At 26.9% G+C, this 21,907-nt stretch overlaps 2 protein-coding genes across 4 annotated transcripts; one reads left to right on the top strand and one right to left on the bottom strand.

Moving 5' to 3' along the window:
- The first annotated feature begins 609 nt into the window (after nucleotides 1-609).
- On the top strand, nucleotides 610-15,185 carry LOC132927757 (uncharacterized). 3 transcript variants are annotated; one of them, XM_060992349.1, is made up of 7 exons: nucleotides 610-787; nucleotides 10,625-10,785; nucleotides 11,521-11,631; nucleotides 12,164-12,241; nucleotides 12,328-12,445; nucleotides 12,654-12,781; nucleotides 12,855-15,185. In XM_060992349.1, the coding sequence occupies exons 1-7, from the start codon at nucleotides 785-787 to the stop codon at nucleotides 12,955-12,957; spliced, it is 702 nt and encodes a 233-aa protein (XP_060848332.1). In that variant the 5' UTR covers nucleotides 610-784; the 3' UTR covers nucleotides 12,958-15,185. The 3 variants fall into 3 exon arrangements, with proteins under 3 accessions (XP_060848332.1, XP_060848330.1, XP_060848331.1); XM_060992347.1 differs by lacking the exon at nucleotides 610-787 and adding an exon at nucleotides 7,995-9,103; XM_060992348.1 differs by lacking the exon at nucleotides 610-787 and adding an exon at nucleotides 10,011-10,260.
- LOC132927758 (uncharacterized) lies at nucleotides 6,713-8,042 on the bottom strand. The gene is made up of 2 exons (XM_060992350.1): nucleotides 7,264-8,042; nucleotides 6,713-7,129 (listed from the first exon to the last, which is right to left on the bottom strand). Exon 1 carries the CDS (start codon nucleotides 7,853-7,855, stop codon nucleotides 7,283-7,285), a length of 573 nt encoding a protein of 190 aa, XP_060848333.1. The 5' UTR covers nucleotides 7,856-8,042; the 3' UTR covers nucleotides 6,713-7,129; nucleotides 7,264-7,282.
- Nucleotides 15,186-21,907: the final 6,722 nt, after the last annotated feature.

Raw genomic sequence — 21,907 nt, 5'->3', positions numbered from 1 at the left:
CAAAAAAATAATAAAAAAGCCAATGGGGGATCTAACCCCCACGTCAGCCACCCTTGTATACGCCACTGACTATCAAGGTCATTAGCCTTTAGGCCATAGTCCTATCTTAATCGCAAACCAAAAAAAAATCCAATTAAAAATCCGTGTCAATCGTGTCTACATTAATTTATAAAATTAAAATATTGTTATATCTGATATACGAGTACAGGTTACAGGTATATCAGTGGCGGGCATCTCTAGAAAAAAAACTTTAAACTATGCCCGTCAAAGTGGAGACAGTGTAGACTGTAGACTGTAGTACACTGTACACTAGTACTTGGTAGTTCAAAGTTTTTGTTACTACATTTCTTCGAAGACGTGACAACAATAGACATAATATAAATTTATTTATTTATTAATTTATATGTCTATTGTAACAACGTATTTGATTGAACGATATTATGAACGTTGTGGTATTCCTATACCAATGTTGTTTTCTAAAAACGATTACGTCTCTCGGGATTTTCTATTTATAAGTTCCTTATCAACATTCGACGCGATTGCCGTCTGACGAGTGATGACTGCCGAGTGCCGGCACTGGCGACACAATCGCAGTCCGCAGACCGCAGTATGCGTTGCACCGTTGCCCGTAATTAGTGTTACGTAATTACGTTCGTTCTTATTATAGTTCTTATTAGTCGTTGCTAATATTACTAATATTATTGTTCGCGTACCATGTTGCATCGTTTTACCACGGCCCACGGTGTGCGGACGACATTATGGCATTATACTAGAATACTACTCAATGGTATGTAATAATATGTATGATTTTCTGCATAATTTGTTTTACTTGAGAGGACGCTACACCCGTATATTGTGTCACCGTTTTATACGCACAACATGGACGTTGTTCGTCAACAGAAACTATTTTATGTTTGGAGTAAAAGTAAAATTACCAATTATCAAACTTAAACGTACAAATATTATGTAGGCATTATCTCATTATTAAACTTTTATCGATATTATTATTTTAAAATGCTCATAACTTGGTTTGAATCTTAATATTAATTAAAGTCTCTGCGATGGCCTAGATAATGATATTTAAGTTTGTTAATAGGTAAATTTGCTCTAATAGCTAACAACATAAAATTGATTTTGTTGTACGAAAATTATTTGCGATGTATGGATGTAAGACGGAGACATTATAATATGCGGGTGTGGTGTTCCGTTGACGGGATTGGGAGCGGTGATTTTCTGTTTTTGTCCAACATACGCGCAACATTGAATTATAGACGTATTCTATTTCCAACGTACCGATTAATATAATGAAGCAATAAGAATTTTGGAAAAGAAATTCTGTGATTTTTATTGGTCGTCAAGTCTACACGAGTTCGACTGACCCATATTTTTAATTTTATTTTTTCCAAAAATTAAAGTCGTCAATGGTTTAATTAATTTTTTTTAATATAACGTTTTTAGGATTTTGGGGGTTAGTATAGAAAATGTAGGAATCGATCTCAAGTAGACTTGACAACCAGTTAAAAATAACTGTTTTCTTATCGCTTCATTATAATATCAATCAATACGTTGGAAATATAATACGTACATTCTCCTATGTTGCGCGTGTGCTGAATATAAACAGAAATTCGTCACTTCCGCTCCCCTTATTCGGAATTCAATTATTTTTTCTTCAAATTAAACCTTTTTATTACACCACGCTAACGCCTTGTCCTACGTTAATGCGTCGAGATTTCTATTCTGCTATGCTGTTCTGCCGTAGTGGGGTTCGCTCGATGCGGCGAAAAACTTAACAGATTGAAATTTGTCGCATCATGTAGGACATAACGTAAGAGACGTCTTGTGAATCTGATGATATGAATGTATGTCAGTATGTGTATCGTGTATGTATACTATAATAATATAGAAGTGATAATGGACAATGGTTATTGTATGTTTATTTAAGATGTTTAAGTTAATGAAACTTAAAAGCGCAATTAAACGTCAATTTTTTCCAATAGACTTTAATGGTTGGATAAAAGCGCAAAAATAAATTTTATTACAATATTGTACTTGTTACACTATAAGTTTCAGTTTAAAATTTGATGTTCATTAATTCATTATATTGCGTATTCCTTTTTTATACTTCAATAACAACAGTGATCGAGTATTCGAATTCAACGGTATATTTTTGATACATGTGATTATTTTTGTGCTTTTGGGTTGCGTTCGAGTCATATTTTGTATTTATGAGCTACAGCCATTTATGTATATATTATTATAGTCACTATAATATAGTGTATCAGTGGCGCCTTTTGAGGGGGGCAAGGTTTCTCTAAAAGTGATCCAATGACCGATGAAATAGTATAAAATAATATAAAAGTATATAAATATTAATGTGTATCATCATTAGTTTGACCCATCAAGACGCAATGTGGCAGTCGATTTCTATATTCAATGTCGAATGTTTTTATTTTGATTTATGAATCATTGATAACGTCGTACTCGTATAATGTTTTTGCCTATTACTTAGTGTTATTAGTAGGGCCCGGATTTAAATGCACTTAAAACCATACAAATATGCTCTAAAAAATAGCCAAAAATGACCTTAAAAATGAAAGAGTGACCTTAAAATGCCATATATTTTTTTATTAAAAAAAGAAAACTGAAAATTTGATATGATGACTTGATGCTGACACGCTTACGTTTTGGCCGTTTTAGGAAAATATTATTCATTCTAAACATACCAAAATATAGATTAAAATTTATATAAAATTAAAATTCTAAGAGCCTATTGTACTTACTAAATTTTGAGCATTGCATTGAACAATAATATATTGTTTAATATTAATATATTCAAACTCCAAAGATTTTATTGAACAAATATGCATTAAAAACTAAATAACCAAAATGACCCAATAATGCTAAAAATGAAAAAATGCAAAATACAGTTTGTAGCTTTGAAACCCTCGTTACATGAAACAAATTTTGTACTTAGAAAGCATTGTGTAAGATCAATAAAAAAAATATGCACTTTGCATTGAAATCCGGGCCCTAGTTATTAGTAATTACCAATAGCAACTTTAATTTTTATTGTTTATAATCCCTATATTGTATGTATATTATTTGTAATATATGTTATAATATGTGCTGCATACAAATTTGGATTTAATTTTTTTTATATCGATGGCGTTTATATTTATTTTAGCAAGTCAAAAAATGCACTTGTGGAATTTACATGTCATAAATTCGACCTAAAATCGGTGAATCGATAAGCTGGGAGTTTCATGGTATAAGGGTCGTCCGGGCTCGTTACTACTCAATTCAGTTTGACATCGTTTGGTGATGTCGGTACCAGTGTTGGTGATGATTGCAGTTCTTAGCGGTTGCTTGTTTGACATCCATAACGATCACAAAATATGTTTCTGATTCATAATATATTCTGAATTCTGATCGTTCTGAAGAGAAAAATCATTCTGCTACAAACATTACTTGGGTGTGCTTGAAGGGTAGAGGTGATATATCCCAGTCTTAAGTCGGTTTTTTTCTGTTGACTTTTCAGTTAAACGGAAAAAACTATATGATTTATTGTTAAAATTTGTGTGTTTAATTTATATTTTTCTGTTATTTTTTAAATTTTGTATACTTAAGTTAATAAATCAGTTGATTCAATAAAATATGTAATAAAGTAATGCAAGTATATTACCTACTAAATACATTATCAATATGATTAAGGTGATGATATAATATATGATAAATTGATAACTGTTGTGGTGGGCGCTAAAGTTGGTAGCGGTGGCGATAAATATTTAAAATAATAGTTTTAGAGGGCTATACTAGTGTTGTAGAATGTGGGAATGTGGTTCTTGAATTCTCCAAATATGACTATTTTCGTCCACTGTTTTATCTTTTATGCCCATGCATATTGATTGAACAGTATTACGGTACTATATAATAGAACTATAAGTTTGCATAATATATTAATACTAAAGTCATTACTAAGGACAAAAGACTTGCAAGTTGTAGCACCACTTACCTACATTACAATAAAATAGGTATTGTTTTTATTTTCTATTTAACTTTTTGATTAAAACATCAATTTGATCAACAAGAAATAACAGATCTCAGAAATGGTTATTTGGAAATCTCAAATGTGACTTTTCATGTTAACATCTATTTTATATTAATGAAATAATCTACAATTAGATACTGCTCAAAAACTACATCTCTTAAACTCTAAATATATGTTATGAAAAAATGGCCACATGATAGATATCTGTACTGTACAATGTGAACATGTGTAGTTTTAAATATATTTGTAGTAACATAGTTATGTTGAATAGAATTACACACGTCTAATATTTGTAATGTTTAGTTGAAACTATACATACGCATCGGCACTACATAATATATGAATATTTAATAATTTAAATATTTTTTAATTCAATGAATATAATTTGGGTTAAGAGGATTTAATTTCTATATTGTATCTATGTAAGATAGAGGCAACACATGCGATAAACAATTTTTAATATACTTGTATTATTTAAGTATTCATTTTTTATTAAAATAACCATTCTGATTAGTTAAGAACTTGAGATACCTATAAAGCAGTTGTCTGGAAAGTAGAGATTTTTATTTTTTTACATCTTCTACAGAGAACAAAAATTATAAAATAGTATGACGAAGGAAATTGTTGATATTGATGACAGCAAGTTAAAAATCATAACATGGCCATTTCAGCCTATTGGAATATAAATATAATATTAATTTTTATTTAAAAACTGCATGTATAGTAGAATATATATAGTCATGAAGATTAGAGATCTCTAAGCTCTAGATCTCTAATCTTCATGTATATAATATTATAATTACAATTATCATTTATCACATTAGATAATACAATATATTATTCAGTGGCGCAAGGTGGGAGGTGCATTATTACAATATATATATATAAGATTGGTTATTATACTAGGCTTCGGAGAAATTTCGGGAGAGGTTACAACCCTTTACTCCCCTGGTTGCGCCACTGATATTATTACTTATTTTTACATAAAAACATCAAGTTGCAGGATCTGATATTGGTTATTTTTTTTTAATGCTGGTTCTAGTAGTGAAGATAAACTGAATATTATAAAAAAGAAAATAGTAATTGTTATGCATTGATAAATAATATACAATTGTGTAAATATTATAATTTATTTTATCTATTTTAATTGTTAAATTACTTTGTATTATAAATAAAATGCTTAGTACAAGATCTTTATAAATTTATAATCTAAATTTATTTTATATATTGGTAGTTTATCTTATAATCATTATGTCCTTATGTAAAATATTATATTATGTACGTAATCAGAACTAATATTCAAAATATTAAGAACCTCAATCTATTACTAATAATTTCTTATGTAAGTACCTTAGTATCTATACGTCCTATACTAATATATTTTATTGTTATAACATTAATTGCTGATTTGTTGCATTCTCTAAGTATGATATTATTAAATTTAATTTTTCTATTTATAGTAATCAATAAATTAAGATGAATATCTTTTTTTATATAAATAAATCAATGAAATTAAGCTGAATAAAAATAATCATAAATGTAAATTATTATAACTTTAAACTTATTTAATCTAATACATAAGATATACATTATATATCATATATTGTTAAATTTTGCCATTTGTCCACAGTGGCGTATATAGAAATTAATTTCAGGGGAGGGGGGGTTTAAAAAATTTCCATTCTTAAATTCCAATTAATTATACAATCAAAATCAATGCCCGTACCAACCATACATTTCAGGGGGTAGGGGTTGAACCCCTAAACCCCCTAAATACGCTACTGTTTGTCCATGTTTATATGTATTATAGTTCATTCTTTCGAAAATCATTCACAAGAAATTAATCCGGACTGTAATATTTGTTCTAATAATGTTAAATCTGCTGCTTTAGCAGTATTGATGCTGAATTTAGTCAAATTAAAATAAGATTTAACTCTTAATAATTTAAAATCTACATTGTATTTTTAGCTTTTATATAAATTAGGAATGATGCCACTCTACAACAATTGATCAACTGCACATATTTATATTTTGCTATAATACATGTTATTAATATATCTGTTGTAAAAACACCAATGTCATATACACCGTTTTTAAAATAATTTTCTCTGAATAACGAATCTTAACTCTACGATATTGAAAATTGTTTTTTTTTCTACGTCATTAACATTTTTTGGAAATAACACACTATGTGTCATTTTGTCAAACATTTTTTTTTGTTGGTTCAAACTTAATACAACGGTAATTGGCCGTTGTTTTTTTTTATTTTTATTCTGGAACTTTGTTTTAACTCTATTTACAATAGAAAATACTTTTTTGCAGACCACATTCGCTTGAGGTAAACTCATATATTAAGTGAAAATGTACAAAACTTGTTAAGTCATTTGAAAAAAAAAAAATGATATATTTTGTACTAATTCAAAAACTACTACTATTATTGCTATGCATATAATATTATACACATTTAAGAAGAAATAATATTGTATTGATTAATAATAATGTTATAATAATTGAACTGTTTAATTATGAACAAGACAGTTTAGTTTCATATTTTAATTTTTTTAATTTTACATACCTATAAATAACATTTAAATAAAATGAGCTTTAGAATGTTTTTGAACTTTGTAAACATTTACAAATTGGATTTCTATTTAAGTAGCTAATAGTTAATTAAGTTTCCGATTAATATATTAAATTTTAAAATCTCAACTTTGACAAAGATAATATTTTAAACAATACATATTACTATATATATTAATATATATTTATACTGCACAAAATGTTTTAACTAAAAATATTATGAAAATTAAAATAATTTTATTTGCCAAAATGTATCCACTGGTAAATTAATGAAATCTTCATCTGGATGTTTTGCTAATGCTATTGGTAATTTCTCCACTGGTCATCAATTTGTTGAATCTAGGTACAACTTTAATCAGTGGAAGTAATGTCAGATATGTTTCTAGGTATGCTAATGAAAGCACATTTTGTGGTTTTAAAATTGATAGTTTTGATAATAGTTCATCATTCATGTTATATATTTTTTTTTCGCAAGATGCAGTTTGTAAAACCTTTCTGCATCTAAAACATAAAGAAATATATTTATTTAGGTATTTAATAAAACAATTATGAACTAAAAACATTATTCTAAATAAATGCTACGATAATTTATTATTGTTTACATTATTTAAATTTGTATTTTATAACACATTTACCTCACAACAACATATGATGTTAAGATGGAATATCTGTAGACTCATCTGTTATGTTAAATTTGGATGCCCTTAACATGTCTGATAGCTCTTCTTTTGCTGTCACACCAATTACATTTTTAACTATTGCACTTGTTTTAGTTAATTTCATATTTATACCTTGAAGAATTTTTGAATCAGGAAAACATTTTTTTAATAAATCAGGTAAATGGTCAGCAGCACATAAAGGAATATTATGCTCAGCTATGAATGCAGACAATTTAATTTCAGCTTGTTGAATATTAGATTTAAGTTGTGTGTTTGTATTAGTCCGTTTAAATGATGTCATTGGTCGTTGACTTATTGTACCAGCAGTTTCCATTTGTCTGTGTTTGATACTTTTAGCGTGTGATTTCAAGTTAGTCAGTTCAGCAACCATGATAGTCTTACATTGTTTACAAGCTGCTTTAAACGGATCTTTATCCGGCATTAACCAGTTTTTCAGCTCTGGTAAAGAACACCATTCTTGTCGAAATTTTTGTTGTCGGTGAAGTTTTCTTTTCTTTATGACATCTGGACCTCCGATGTTCACTGGATTATCTTCAAAGTCACTCATTTTCTACCTCCAGTTATTTTAAAGCTTTGAAATTATAATGAAGTGTTCACAAAATTATAATGTATACGTCAGTGTCAGACAAATAATATCTATACGACATACGTAAAAATAATACTAATATAAAACCATACGTATAAATAACAAAAATAAATCGAAAATCAAAATTAAATTTTTTTTTAATACGTGACAAAGCAAATTTCGAAAAAATAAAAAAGATTCGATGTTTTTGTTATACACTGTTGTCATATCTATGCGAATGACGCGAGTCTGCGGTAACACGCACTAGTTGCAGTAGTTCAGTGCAGACGTGCAGTTTGAAGTTTGAAACAATCATGACCGTTAATCACAAATCATGTAAATAACTGATAACTGATACTGATAAGAAAAAAAGACGGTATATAGCGGTTATAAGTATGAAAAATATAAATATTTGAAAATGCTCATAATAAATTCACTTAAAAATTAAAATACCGTAAAAACCTAAAGAAATAACACAGATGATGTTTTATCTATAAGTTTGATAAAAAGGTCTAATATCAAAACTAAAAGCGTACTATTGAAACTTGTGAACGAAAATTTACTATGCCGTGCGTGTGTAAAACGGAACCACAACACATGTGGGTGCGATGATGTCCTCTTAAACCATTACCCATTTTTTTTTTATTAGTACCACGAATGGCACGAATCACGATCTAAGAAATAATTTTTTTCCATGATGGGCAATGGCCGATGATATCTTTAATTTTTGTGGATGGAAATTTCAGTATTTTTGGCGGGAACAACTATCAAAGTTAGGTTAGATAAATGGTTATAACCGCGGTTGTAAATACAATGTTTGATGGCAATAAATTTAAAAAATAAATTCCATCGTCCCATCGTGGTCTTGCGCATATCATTGTACTCAGTTAACCTGTTGCCTCCTCAAACAATATTATATGACTTAACTCATGATAAGCGAAAAACTGGTTACTTACGGACTTACAGTTTTATGCGTATCATTATATTGCCATAACATCTTGTTTTTTATCATGGTAAAAAATAATGACGAAGTACGGATTTTTTACAAACTTACTACAGTGTAGTTTTTAGTTAGTATGAGACGAAAGCATTAAGTAGTAAGTACGATCGTCCAAAATGGATTTAGATTTGGCTGAAGATTTATTTTATTTTCAAAATATCGATCAAAAAAGTTTGGATATTGTGCTCGACAGCGATACAAAAGAAAAATTTTACTTGAACCTTTTAACAGTAAGTATGTTGTATTTATAAATATATGTTACGGAGTAATGAACAATGCTGGTTGTTTCAATGTCATGATTAAAGATCGGATTTTTGTGCAGCTAACCTAAAAAACGTGCAATAAAAATGTTAAAATGTGCAAAATCGTGCAAAAACAAAATTTTATTATAGGTACTTGAGTACTTCATATTTTTTTTTTAATTTTTTTTTTTATAATATTATTTATTAATATTGGCATTAACTATCATATAAAAATATAAAATTAAAAAAAATTTAAATAAAATAATAATAAACTGACAAATGACAATATATATATAAACTGACTTTACAATATTTGATTAAAATTTATAATCATGTACATTTCTAAGTTTTTTTTCGGTAAAATTATGTCTTTTGTCACTTAATATATGTTTTACGTCGATACTTGTTATCGAGCATTGTTTGTAGCAGCTTATGATTTTTCTTTTAAATCTACGTCATTTCCATTTATTGAATCGTTGTATAGTTTTAAAATATTGTATCCGGGATTTTTATCAAATACTGATTTAAATTTTTCATAGATTATTTCTCCCTTTTCATACTCAATTGTCTTAAGTCCATCTCTCACTGTTTCAACTAGGTACATCTATTTGATAATTTATAGTAGAATTTTGTTTTTCAAATTTTGTAATTGAATTTGGCAACTGGGACAAATATGATCGAATAAATGATAAATCAAATATAATAGATATACTATTTAAAATGGATTTTAATATTTTAACAGATTGGGCATCATAATCAAATATGAGTTGACTACGGCTGCTGCGGATAGACTGTAGTACTGTATGTGTGTATGTAATCGATAATCTATTGACTATCGTAGTAGTTATTATCTTAATTACGAGTACATCGTATTATATCGATATTCAATATTAGATATAAAAGTCCAATACTTCAAATCACAACATAATATATCAAAAATAAAAATAATACAAAAAATATTTTTGCATACAAAAGTACATTTTTATAAAAAAAATCCAAAACGTGCAATTTTGTGCAACATAAATCTTTCTTTAAATTAATCTATATCTCTTGATTTGGATTTGTAGCTTGTTTCTATAGAATTAAGAACACACGATAAAAAGATGCAATTGCACGGGAATCCGGTCTTTAGTCATAATCATAAGGTAAATGCACATATCAAGTTTTAAAATTTAAATATTTCTTACTTTGCATTGCTAATTATGTGTACCTACCTTATACATTTTGCCCTGGATTCTATATGAAATATATATTTTGCTGAATCCAAGGAAAAAAAGCATACATTTTATTGTACAAATTGATTTAATTAGGTATTAACATAATAATGGTAAAATACCTTTTTAGTTTTTGCTCTTTAAATAATATTATAGTGTAATCTCTAATTTAATCTGCACCAAGCTCTTAATATTGCTCATTACTCAAATAATATTTTTTTAAGTAGGTTACATTTATAAAAACTAATGTTAAAAATTTATATTTATGTTATTCTATTAACTTTTATTTTAACAGGAGTCTTTTGCAAATGTATTAGATACACCAAATGATCATTCAATGGTATTCGCAGTACCAGGAAATACTGTTTATTTTCATCCAAAGATCCCAGCGTTTGATATTAAATATATTGAAGATTGTTTTAAATTCAAAGACTTTCCTGACCCAACAAGATATTTGTGAGTATTGCTATTATTTTTACTTTGTTTTTTTTTTTTTTTATTAATCATAGTTTACTTTCATTAAAAGAATAATCAAAATAATGTGTCATCATTAATTGCATATTCCTAATAATATAGGAATATACTCAAGCATATTATCTAAACTTGAAATATATTTTAATAGTTAGATACAATGTTTAAATTTCTGGACAGAGCCTTAAAATACTACTAATTTTAAAGTTTTACTGGTTTCTCATAAAAACACTATAGAATGGATAAATAATTAATTCATTCATTTTGAACAAAAATTTTACCAAAATAATGGATGCATTTTTTACATTGTTGAAAATATCAACTGGTTAGTATATCATGCAAAAAAATCTTAATTTTTTTATATTATTCTATTAGTAGATACTTTTTCTAATTATTTTCAATATAACATTTATAAATATTTAAATTGAATAATTTGTTTTTTTTTATAGTAGGTTTTTGAAAAATAATATAATCTAAAATGGCTATTCAGAATAATTCTGTTTATTCATTTATGCACAGTTCCTTTTGATTTATAATTGTTATGAGTGTTATATCTTTTCCAGAGTTCTTGATTGCAAGTGCAATGAAAAGTGTGTAATATACGACTTCATAGTAGAATGTGCACATAATTAAAATGATAAATAATAATTTTTGTAAATAGATTAGTACAATACTATGTATGATTATCATCAAATATTAATATTTATTTTTATGTTACAGAATTAAAAACACAAGTAATGAAAATTATACTAAAGATCAAATATTTGATTGTTGGCTGCATCAAAATAAATCATGGTATGATTTAAACTCAGTTCCAGAAAATCAAAAAAAGTAATTATAAAACTAAAACTAAATTTTATAATAATCTTTATTCTTAAGTTATGAGATATTAATTGTTGTTTTTGTATTTAAACTGTATTGTTAGTACAATAGTACATGATAATTATAATTTATGTTTTATTCTAAATCATACATCTGTTGAATTATTAATTATTATCCATTTTGGGAAATGGAACCATATTTTCTGAATTTTACTTAATTATACAATATTGATAACAATTCACAAAATATGGATTTTAATTTTGATATCTATATAACAAAAGCCAAAAAGCAAACTTTATAAACTAAATAGTATGTAAATTACACTTAGTGAAGTAATACAATTTTTTTTTACCTTGTGACAGACAAATACTGTCATTTTATCACTATTTTTATTGTGATAGGTACATATAAAATTACTTCTCAATAAAATGAAACTTACTGAAATATAAATATATTTAAATACATTTGTCAAAAATATACATTTTATTTTATTTTTTAATCTTTACTTGTAATTATTGACTAAAATTTTTTTTTATTTTAGCTCTGATGAGGATTCTGATATGTCTGCTATCAATTTCCATATGGCTACTACTTCAATAAGTGATTCATCTTCAAGAGTGTAAATATGCATAATATATTTGTCATCAAACATAACTATTTACGTTATAAAAATGTTTTAATAATGGTTAATTCATTTTTATGCAGCACAAAAATACCCTATTCTCATAAAGAAGATGTTAGTATTGTTAAATACATTATCAAAAACAAATATGCTTTCAATGTCAATGCGGTATCAATGTGGCGACGTATGGAATATGATAACGTAGGTTGATAAAATGTATTTAAAGTTATTACTTTAGTGTTATATATTCAAAAAACTATTTAATCAACTCCACAAATTTTCCATTTGTGAATCTTAATTTAATTTAATTCCATTAATTTTTTTAATTGTAATAGTATAGTGACAATCGCACTAACAAAAATGACGATTCTACAAAATTTGTAAAAAGTCATATCTTTCTATATTTCAGGTATGTAAATATCGTTCATGGCAATCAATGAGACAGAGGTACATAAAATATATTAAGAACGATTTAACTTCAAAAAAACATAGTTTTCCATTTCTCACTCCAAAAAAATTGCAAACATTATTGCAAGGGTATTGCTTACTTATATTATACATATTAACATATTTTAATTTATTAAAATATTTTTATTAATTTATATTTTAGTTTAAGTAATGTAAAAAAGAAAAATCTCAATAAAAAAGCATACAAATTCAGATTAAGCAGAGCACGGAATTATTATGGGTCATCTACAGACAGCAGTTCCTAATTAAACCATTTAGTAACAAAATATACAAATATAATATAACATATCAGAGGTTCCCAATCTTTTCATGGTACAACCCATTTTGAAAAATTTTTAAATTTTGACAACTCAATATACTAATGACATTATAATGCTTTTAAAAATAGCCAAAAATGCTCCATAATTATTATTTTTAATACAATTTGGTAATTTGGTAATTAATAAGGTATAATTATCATTTTAATTGGAGTTCATGTAAATAAAAACCGTTGAAATATGCAAAGTAATGGGAAAATCATAATGTCATGCTAAAATCCTGTGGAACAAATCACTTTTTTTGTAGGAAAAATAGAATACTACTATGCGATTATAAATGGTACTACAATTTGTCCTGTCAAATCAAATAATATAATAAATTGGCGTTTCCCAAATAGTGGGTCCCACTATCAAACCATGAAAATATAATACCGGGTTACAGAATTTAATAAAATTCTTATATTAAATTTTATTATAAAATTCTTTGTAGATATTCAAATGTGTTATACTTTGCCTTTTTTACACAATGATAAATGTAAAATATATTGGTGGGTTACTAAGGGAAAAAATACTAATTATCGGGCCAGCTCAAACAAGAGTTTGGGAAACACTGTAATAATATTATCTTAATATGTACTTATTTATATTTTCCTTACTTATAACAAGTTTAAGCTATCAGTACAAAAATTATGGATTTTAAAAAATAAGCAAAAAGATATATTTTATGTATAAATATGGGGAACCTCTATTATAGTATAATTATATATTTATATATGTCATATTTTTTTCTGTTTAGTATTAAGGAGTTTTGATACTAACCTTTTCTAATTACAGGTAATTTTTAAAGTTTATGTATGCTAGACATGTAAATTTGTGTGTAGTAATTTACTATTAGTGTATTTAAAACAAATAGCAAAGCACTCCTGTATATGGAAATGCATGCATATGTTAATAACGCACAACACGAATATTAATTTTTTTGTTAAAAGTATCAATCTTTTGCCAATTGTAATAACTAACTTATTAACTTATTTATCATGTATAATTTCTGAAAACATTTGAATTTTTCACGAAAAAAGTATAAAGTATTCAATATTATTAAAATTTTAAAAATCTTAATATTTAAAAATCTAACTTTGAAAAGTATTTTTTCAAATAAACTTCATGATGAGTTCAAATATATTTTTAGAAGTTGTATCCAATGACTAGAATAGTCTGTGCACTGTACCATTATGATTGGTCTATTTTGTAGAAATCAGAGGGGTTTAAATCCCCAAAGTATTAACATTTTTTGATTGCGCTAAATTATAATTTTTAAATGCTTTCAAGTTTCAAGATCATATTTAAAATGTGCTGTCGTGTTAGTCATAAATAGGGCTTTGAAATTATATAAATTGCATAGTGAATAGTTTTTTCTCATATATTTGAAATGTTTTCTGTGCTGATTTTGTCTATTTTAATTTTCAAGCCCTAGTCATGAATTTCTAAAAATCTGTTTATAAAATATATTATTTAACCATTATATGCAATGTATATTGTATGTATACAATATAAATGTAACATGTTATTAGTTTTTGTGTTATAATTAATAGTGATTTAATGGTTTAAAATTAAAGTAGAGTAGTGACATTTAGAGTAATTTCGAGTATATACATATTTTTTTTATTTCAAATTACTTACCATATTAATGTGTAAATCTTATTAAATACTGAAAACCTAGACCTTGATGGCCTAAACAGTCAACTTTTGCCGTTCTGTTTTTATGTCTAGTTCCCTATTCAATGAATAGATGATACGGTGTAGCATCATATTACTATCATTGATTTATTAAACTACACTAAAGTGACTGGAGTATATAATTATTGTAGGAGTGATTCTTAAAGATAAATGACAAAAAAACAAAAATATGATAAGGAAAAAATATGCAATTACATAGAAATCTGTGCTCTATCATGAGATTTGTTAAAAAAAAAGGCTTGTTGAGTTTGTTTGTTGGCAGTTGATAGGGATAAGAAATGTTAACAATATTTTTTATTTAAAATGCTCATAAAAAGTTAATTTTGCATAAATAATATAATAAAATAAAAGTATATTTTGAAAAAATATTATATTTATATTTTAATTATTTTGCTTTTGTAATTTTTAAGTATTTTAAAATTGTGTATTTAGTTTCCGCTTAATATTAATAATAACAAAATAAATATTTGTGTTTTGCAAGTATAAATGCAATTTTTTTTTCTTTATTAGAAATGTTTATTTTAATTTTGTTTTTTGTATTATTTATTATATGAACCTAAATGGTTATATAAATATATAGTATATGTATGATTGTTTTTGTTTAAATTATTTTTATCAATGTATATGTGAAAAAAATAAATAAAGAAAGAAATTTTAGTAAATAAAAATCTGATATTGCTAAGAATAATATATTCGTAAGTAAATAATATCATTGAATATTTATTGAATTTAAGATTTTTCAAAATTGTAAAAATACCTTTACAAACCCATTTGGTTGTTACCCATTTACTTACATTAATAATATTAAAAATTGAATAAGATCATTAAAATAAAATTGATTTGAATAATATCACTTTTGATGATCCATCCTAAATAAATGTGTTTGATTAGGTGTTAACATCAAAAACTAGCATAAATACTAATAAATATTAACATTATTAACATTGTTTTAAGTGGCCAATTAATGTTATTAATTAAATACAAATTCAAAAAATTACTTTCCTGGTTAATTGGTTAAATAATTTTTATTTCATAATTTTCCAGTTCGATATGTATAATGTTAAATTGTAAACCACTTCTTATCTCATAGCCATTCCTATTTATAAATGGATTCATAAATTAAAAATTTGTCCCCCCTCCCCTTGAAAACTTTCTTATGGGTGTCCTTGTATATAAGTACTTATGAATAAACACATTAATCATAATGACCTAATTCAAATTTTAAGTAAAGACAAATTATAAAAAATTGTTGAGTGCGCATTGCACATATAATTTATTATTAACAACTACACATACTAAACTTCTTAGTGTATCTTATATCAAAACCTCTACTGTACAAAGATATTTTTAATATACTTAATACTTATGTTCAATTTTATTTTAAAATATCCTATTACCAGGTATTAAATATTCTCCTATCATTGAGTAGAAAACTGGGAATTAATTTAATTCTGTGAGCAAATATCTACTTAAAATAATGATAGATATCTGTAAAAATTACCACTAACCTACATATTTAATATTATGCTAACAATCAAGGTTCTTGCACTTGTTAGGGTACCCTTCTACCATTGCTGATGAGTAGGTAGGGGTAGGGCGGGTAGGCCCATAGGCGCAAATAGTGTTTGAAATTTGGTAGGGGGGGCTGTATCTCAGATCTGTACTGGATTTCGAATGTATAACGTAATTAAATCATTATTTTTTGGGGGGGCTAAGCCCCACCCTATTTGTGCCTATGGGTAAGCTCACTTTTGACTCTTGATAAGTGGAGAGAAAAAAGTTGTTTTACTTGTCTAGGTTAATATAATAATTAATAAGTATTTTATACCTATATATAATAATGTGCTAGCCATCTGGTTCTCGATCTAGTGGAAACGATGAACAAAGTCGGAATACATTATTACATAGGCGCAAATAGAGAGGGAGGCTTTAGGGGATAAGCCCCCAAACATTTCATAGCCCCCCCCTTGCAGCTCATATTGAATATTGATATACTATATTTATTACTTGCTGGCAACAAGTTGTTGCTCTAAAGTCTAAAGTCATACTTACAGTCTTAATAATTCCTATTGTTTTCCTAAAATTTATATGGTGTATAATGTATATAAGTATGTATTTTAAGTATTTATAAATTATAAATATAATTTGACAACTATTATAAGTAGATTAAATATTACATTTGAAAAAATGTTTAGTAAGTTTTATTTTCTGTCTATTATTGTAATTAAGTACGCAGTTATGGTATACCTATATGTTGTATTAAAACATTTTTTAGGTGTTGATTACTTGCATAAATGCTTCATTCAGTAGCTAGGGCTTCAGCCCCCCCCCCAAATCTCAAACGCTATTTGCGCCTATGGTATTGTAGTAAATTTAAACAAATACTTAAAACTTAATTACCTATTATAAATTGCAATTAAACAGTTAGATAGTCGTTAAGTATAGGTATTAGGTATTAGTTATTGGTATATGACCTATAGGTATTAATTAAATGTTGTTTTTTAGGGGGAGGAAGTTTTAAATGGTATATTTTCAACCCCTCCCCTCAAATTCCCGTAAAACCTTATACAATCACTTATTGTAATATTATTGAAATTTAGTAATTGAACCATTTGAACCACTGTCACCCACTCGTACCACAAGTTAATAAAAAATAAATTTGCTATACATAACAATTAACAATTATAATCACAGTGGCGTAGCCAGGATTTTATTTCGGGGAGGGCTGATCAATTTTTGTAAAGTAAAATTTAAGATTTTTGTAGCGATTATTTTCATAAACCATTAAAAATTAAAATATATTTTTAATTTTCTTGATATTTCAGGGGGAGCTACAGCCCCTTCAGCCCTTCCCCTGGCAACGCCACTGTATAATCATAATTTTATTTTTAAATGTAATAAACTAATAAATAATAATATGCATTATGTATATTTCATTACTAAAAGATAAATATCCAGGTTTGTGAATTTTAAAAGTTATCATAAATACAAATTACAAGTACACAAATCGCATAAAAAGTATGTTTGTACTTAATTTTTAATAATTAATTATTGTAAACAGGTATTAGATTAATAGGTTTTAAAACGATTATGAGTATTCCTTACCATCAAACGTGATCAATGGGCAATGAAGTTAAAAAAAAAATATACATATACGACCAACGCCTGAAATTATTAATACCGAGTGTCGTAAACAAAACAGTTATTATTATTTTTTTATATACTACTTAGAAATTGTTTATTATTGAAAATTACTTAACACAATAACACATTTGTAGACAACTCGAACATCGATTTCTAGACTCTAAAATTCTCAATTATACAACTATACAAGTACACAATAAAAGCTACAGCGATCAGCAAGTTAGATCACTGATAAGTGATAATTGAGATTGTTTAATATGTATACATTCACGGCAAACCTGCTCAACAATTCATTAAATAGATAATTCATATCTTCACTTTGAACAAACAATATAATGTCAAGTAACAATAACTTGAAGGATATTGACATATTCAGTTAAATTTTTAACGAAATTACATATTTAAACTATTAATAGCAATATTCATTATTTTGTTATAATTCAAAACATTATTTGGAGACATACGTTATATACCAGGGGGCAGGGGTGGTTAACTTGTGGCTCGTGTGTTATTTATAAAATTAAAATGTACTTATTATTATGAATTATTTATTTTTTACTTTTGTATACATTTTTAAGAATGTATCAAATTATATGAAATGTATTTGTAAACGTTTTGATTCGTAATATCATTGCATTTATTCATGTGGCTTGTCAACATTTTTACTTTGACCAACTCGGAATTATATACTTATAACGATTTCATAGGTCGATAAACTGTCTTCACTCAAAATGTTTTGTCGTATACAAGGGAAATTATTGATTCCGCCGAAACTACCTGTTTAGGAGAAAAAGGTTTGTATTGAATCCGCCGGCTACTGTTTATATAATATCTACACATCGATTCCGCCAGACACTGTTTAGCGTTTATCCCCTTGGCCGCTTGTATAATATTATGTATTTTAAAATACGCGTACAGTGGAGAGGGATAAACACTAATAACAGTGTCCGACGGAATCGATATACGCCCGTATAACAGATACAATGATATATTATCATCGAATTCGAATTTAATACATTATCTGATAATGACAATGATTATCATCACAGTGGCCCATTCGACACTTACTGTACTATAGTGCAACAGTACCTCTCCACTTACTCACCTTAATATATATAATATATTTTTTCCTCCAGACGACCGAGTTTGTTAAATACCACAGTACAGCTGTCCGTATAGTATCAGGGCCCTAGCAGACAGTATCGATACGATTCCACGTAAAACGAAACGAGCGCAGGCTCATTTTTCGGCGGCAATGATGCTGTTCTCGTTCACGGCGGCGGCGTGGACGTGCCACCGCCGCCACGACGACAACCACCGTATGGGACCCTGTTAACCCCATACTGTTACAAAAGTAAAAAATAAAACCCGACGACTATTTACGTCCCTTTTATCATTTTACCCGAAAAAGAAACGCCACTCGATTGCACTCCATGAGTAATATAATATAAGACGGTGTTTCCCTTCTAAGGGCCTTGCTCGTGTCAGTAAGGAGTAACGGTTAGGCAATTCGTATAGTCGTTCGTTGTCGACCGGCACCTTTTTACGTTAGCCGTAAAAAATTGTTAACGTATGAGTGCGATAGGACACACCGGTGTCCGCCAACAGCACCCGGCCAGTATAGGTTGCAGCGTCATACGCAGATATAATAATTATATATTAATTATTTTGAGCAACGTTCATGTGTATTTTGGGATATTTTAGGGTCGTTTTAATATATTTTATTATATACTTTTAATGAAAAAAACAAAATAGTATTCCCTATCAGGAAATACGGTTAAATACGGTAGTGTGAATTATTTTTTGAAAAAAAAAATACTGCTGCATACATTGTTATAATATAATTATTAAGATATTGTTTCATACGAAATATTAGCTGCGTACTAGCTGGAAAACGGTATGGAAAGAGATTCGTGGTATAAATAATAGTTTTTTAAATGCTATTGAAAATATCAATAACTAATAAGCAGGATTCGGGACTTTTAGCATTTAAAATCTTTAAAATAAGCACTTAATAAAGCATTTTAAAACATCATTATAAGCACTCAAATAAGCATTTAAAAAACTTAAATTTGAGCAAAAATATTTAATAAAAAAAAGACTTACTTTTTACATGATAAAGTAGGTACTAAAGTACTATAGACATAATTTGTAACTGTGCTAAAAATAATATAATTAAAGACTAGGAAAAGTTTCTAACTAAAAAATAAAAAAAAAATAAATCTTTATATTATAAAAAAAAATCAAACTTCACTTTCAAGATATTTTCCGTTATTATTTATAGATTTTCTGAAAAAACATAAAAAGTAGAAAAACTGAAAATAAGCATATTTTAAAAAAACTGTTGAAAAAAGCAAAAAAGCACTCAAATTTCATAGTTGAACGTGTTTTAACATGACATACACTTCTATAGCACTCTGCTACATTTTTAGTCAATCCATAAAATAAGCAAATGCTATAAGTCCCGAGCCCTGCTAATAAGTAATAACATAAATACCAAGTGGTTAAGCTTTTTTTAGTCCTTGTGAATAATATTTTTTTTTTTAATTTGAAAAACAACTATATAATCGTTATTTTTGGTTTAATAATGCAATTTTGCAAAATTTGATCTTGAAATAACTATAAAAAAATATTGTGTATTTTATGTATTGTTGTGATTTTGTTTCTATAGAAACAACTTATTGGAATCCTTGTATTAAAAAATGAAAAATTAAAGTTCTTAAAATTTAACATTTTTTAAATTGTTAGATACAAAATTTGCACTCTTATGAAATTGCTAAATTTTGTCAAAATATTAACTACAAATGCTTTTAAAAATATTGTAGCGTAATATATATGTATTATTTTTGATAGCTTTAAATTACTACAAGAATAACTCGTCAACAATCTTGTGCGTTTTTCATAACTTTTTATCATTGTTTTTTCTTATACCATATACCTAATGAGTATGTACATAATATTTTACATCAATCAAAAAAAAATTCTGCTTTACAAAGATCCTTATAAATCAATAAGCTATTTACTTTTTATTTTTTCTTAATTATCTGTTTGTATCCATTATATAAATTTTAAAAGCTAATGGTTTAAATAGAGAAGTTTGTATAGAGTCCAAATTTTTTAATTTTTTTTCAAATTCGTTTTATGTTAACAAATAATAATATTGAAGTAATATAAAAAAAAAAAATATAATTTAAAAAAGGGCGGTGGTAAACTCTCCCGATTTTTAAAACTAGTAAATGGGTCTCCCCGGGCCAACATCTCCTCGGGTTTACCCGAAGTAAATTCTTAAATTCTCCTGGATCAACATTATTTTTACCTGTAGGAAATATGTAAGCTCTCCCGGGTCAACATTTCCAGACTGAAATATACATTAAAATTCAAAGTTGCAATAAATTAAACAAAATAAATAAAAACTGTAACACAAACAAAAATGAAAAAAACTATATCTCAAAAAATAGTAGATTAGAAATAGATATCATAAGTTTTTTAAATCTATGTGCTTCTATTATTATTAAAAAAAAAATAAATAAATTTAAACATTTTTATTTTATTATATATTTTCAATTTTGTATCTTAGCTGATTTATTTTATGAATTTTTATTTTTTATTGTATTTTCACTATAATAATATTATAGCTCATAGCAGCTAAAGGCATAATTTATTTTATGATTTTTATTAAATTAAATAAGTACCTAGTACTAAAGACTTGGGAGAGTACATGTTTCCGTCAGGTAATACAGGAGTAGACCCGGGGGTTTACGTGTTTCCGTCAGGTAGTACTGGAGTAAACCCGGGAGAGTTTACAATCGCCCTTCAATCACCCTTTGCAAATGTAAGTCGATTTCAAATACATTTTAGAACAAATTCAAATGTTTTCATAAATTAAATTGGACATATTTATCCTAATCCATTGATTAGAGGCTCGGGTGATGTGCAAAAAACAAACAATTAATTTATTTTACGTGCAGTTAGACGCAACTAATAAAAATTAGTTGTTACACACTCACCCACCTATTTTTTTTATTTAAAAAAATCGTTCTTTTGAACTGTTGTCTGT

Source organism: Rhopalosiphum padi, chromosome 3 (assembly GCF_020882245.1).
Source record: "Rhopalosiphum padi isolate XX-2018 chromosome 3, ASM2088224v1, whole genome shotgun sequence".
In the NCBI taxonomy this organism is placed as follows: domain Eukaryota; kingdom Metazoa; phylum Arthropoda; class Insecta; order Hemiptera; family Aphididae; genus Rhopalosiphum; species Rhopalosiphum padi.
This window is presented reverse-complemented; position numbering and strand designations above follow the sequence as displayed.

Coding starts and splice junctions, on each gene's coding strand:
- LOC132927757 (XM_060992347.1), top strand. CDS start 8,990: ATGGATTTAGATTTGGCTGAAGATTTATTTTATTTTCAAAATATCGAT. Junction 9,104..10,624: donor TTTACTTGAACCTTTTAACA/GTAAGTATGTTG, acceptor TTATTTTAACAG/GAGTCTTTTGCAAATGTATT. Junction 11,632..12,163: donor GTTCCAGAAAATCAAAAAAA/GTAATTATAAAA, acceptor TTTTTATTTTAG/CTCTGATGAGGATTCTGATA.
- LOC132927758 (XM_060992350.1), bottom strand. CDS start 7,855: ATGAGTGACTTTGAAGATAATCCAGTGAACATCGGAGGTCCAGATGTC.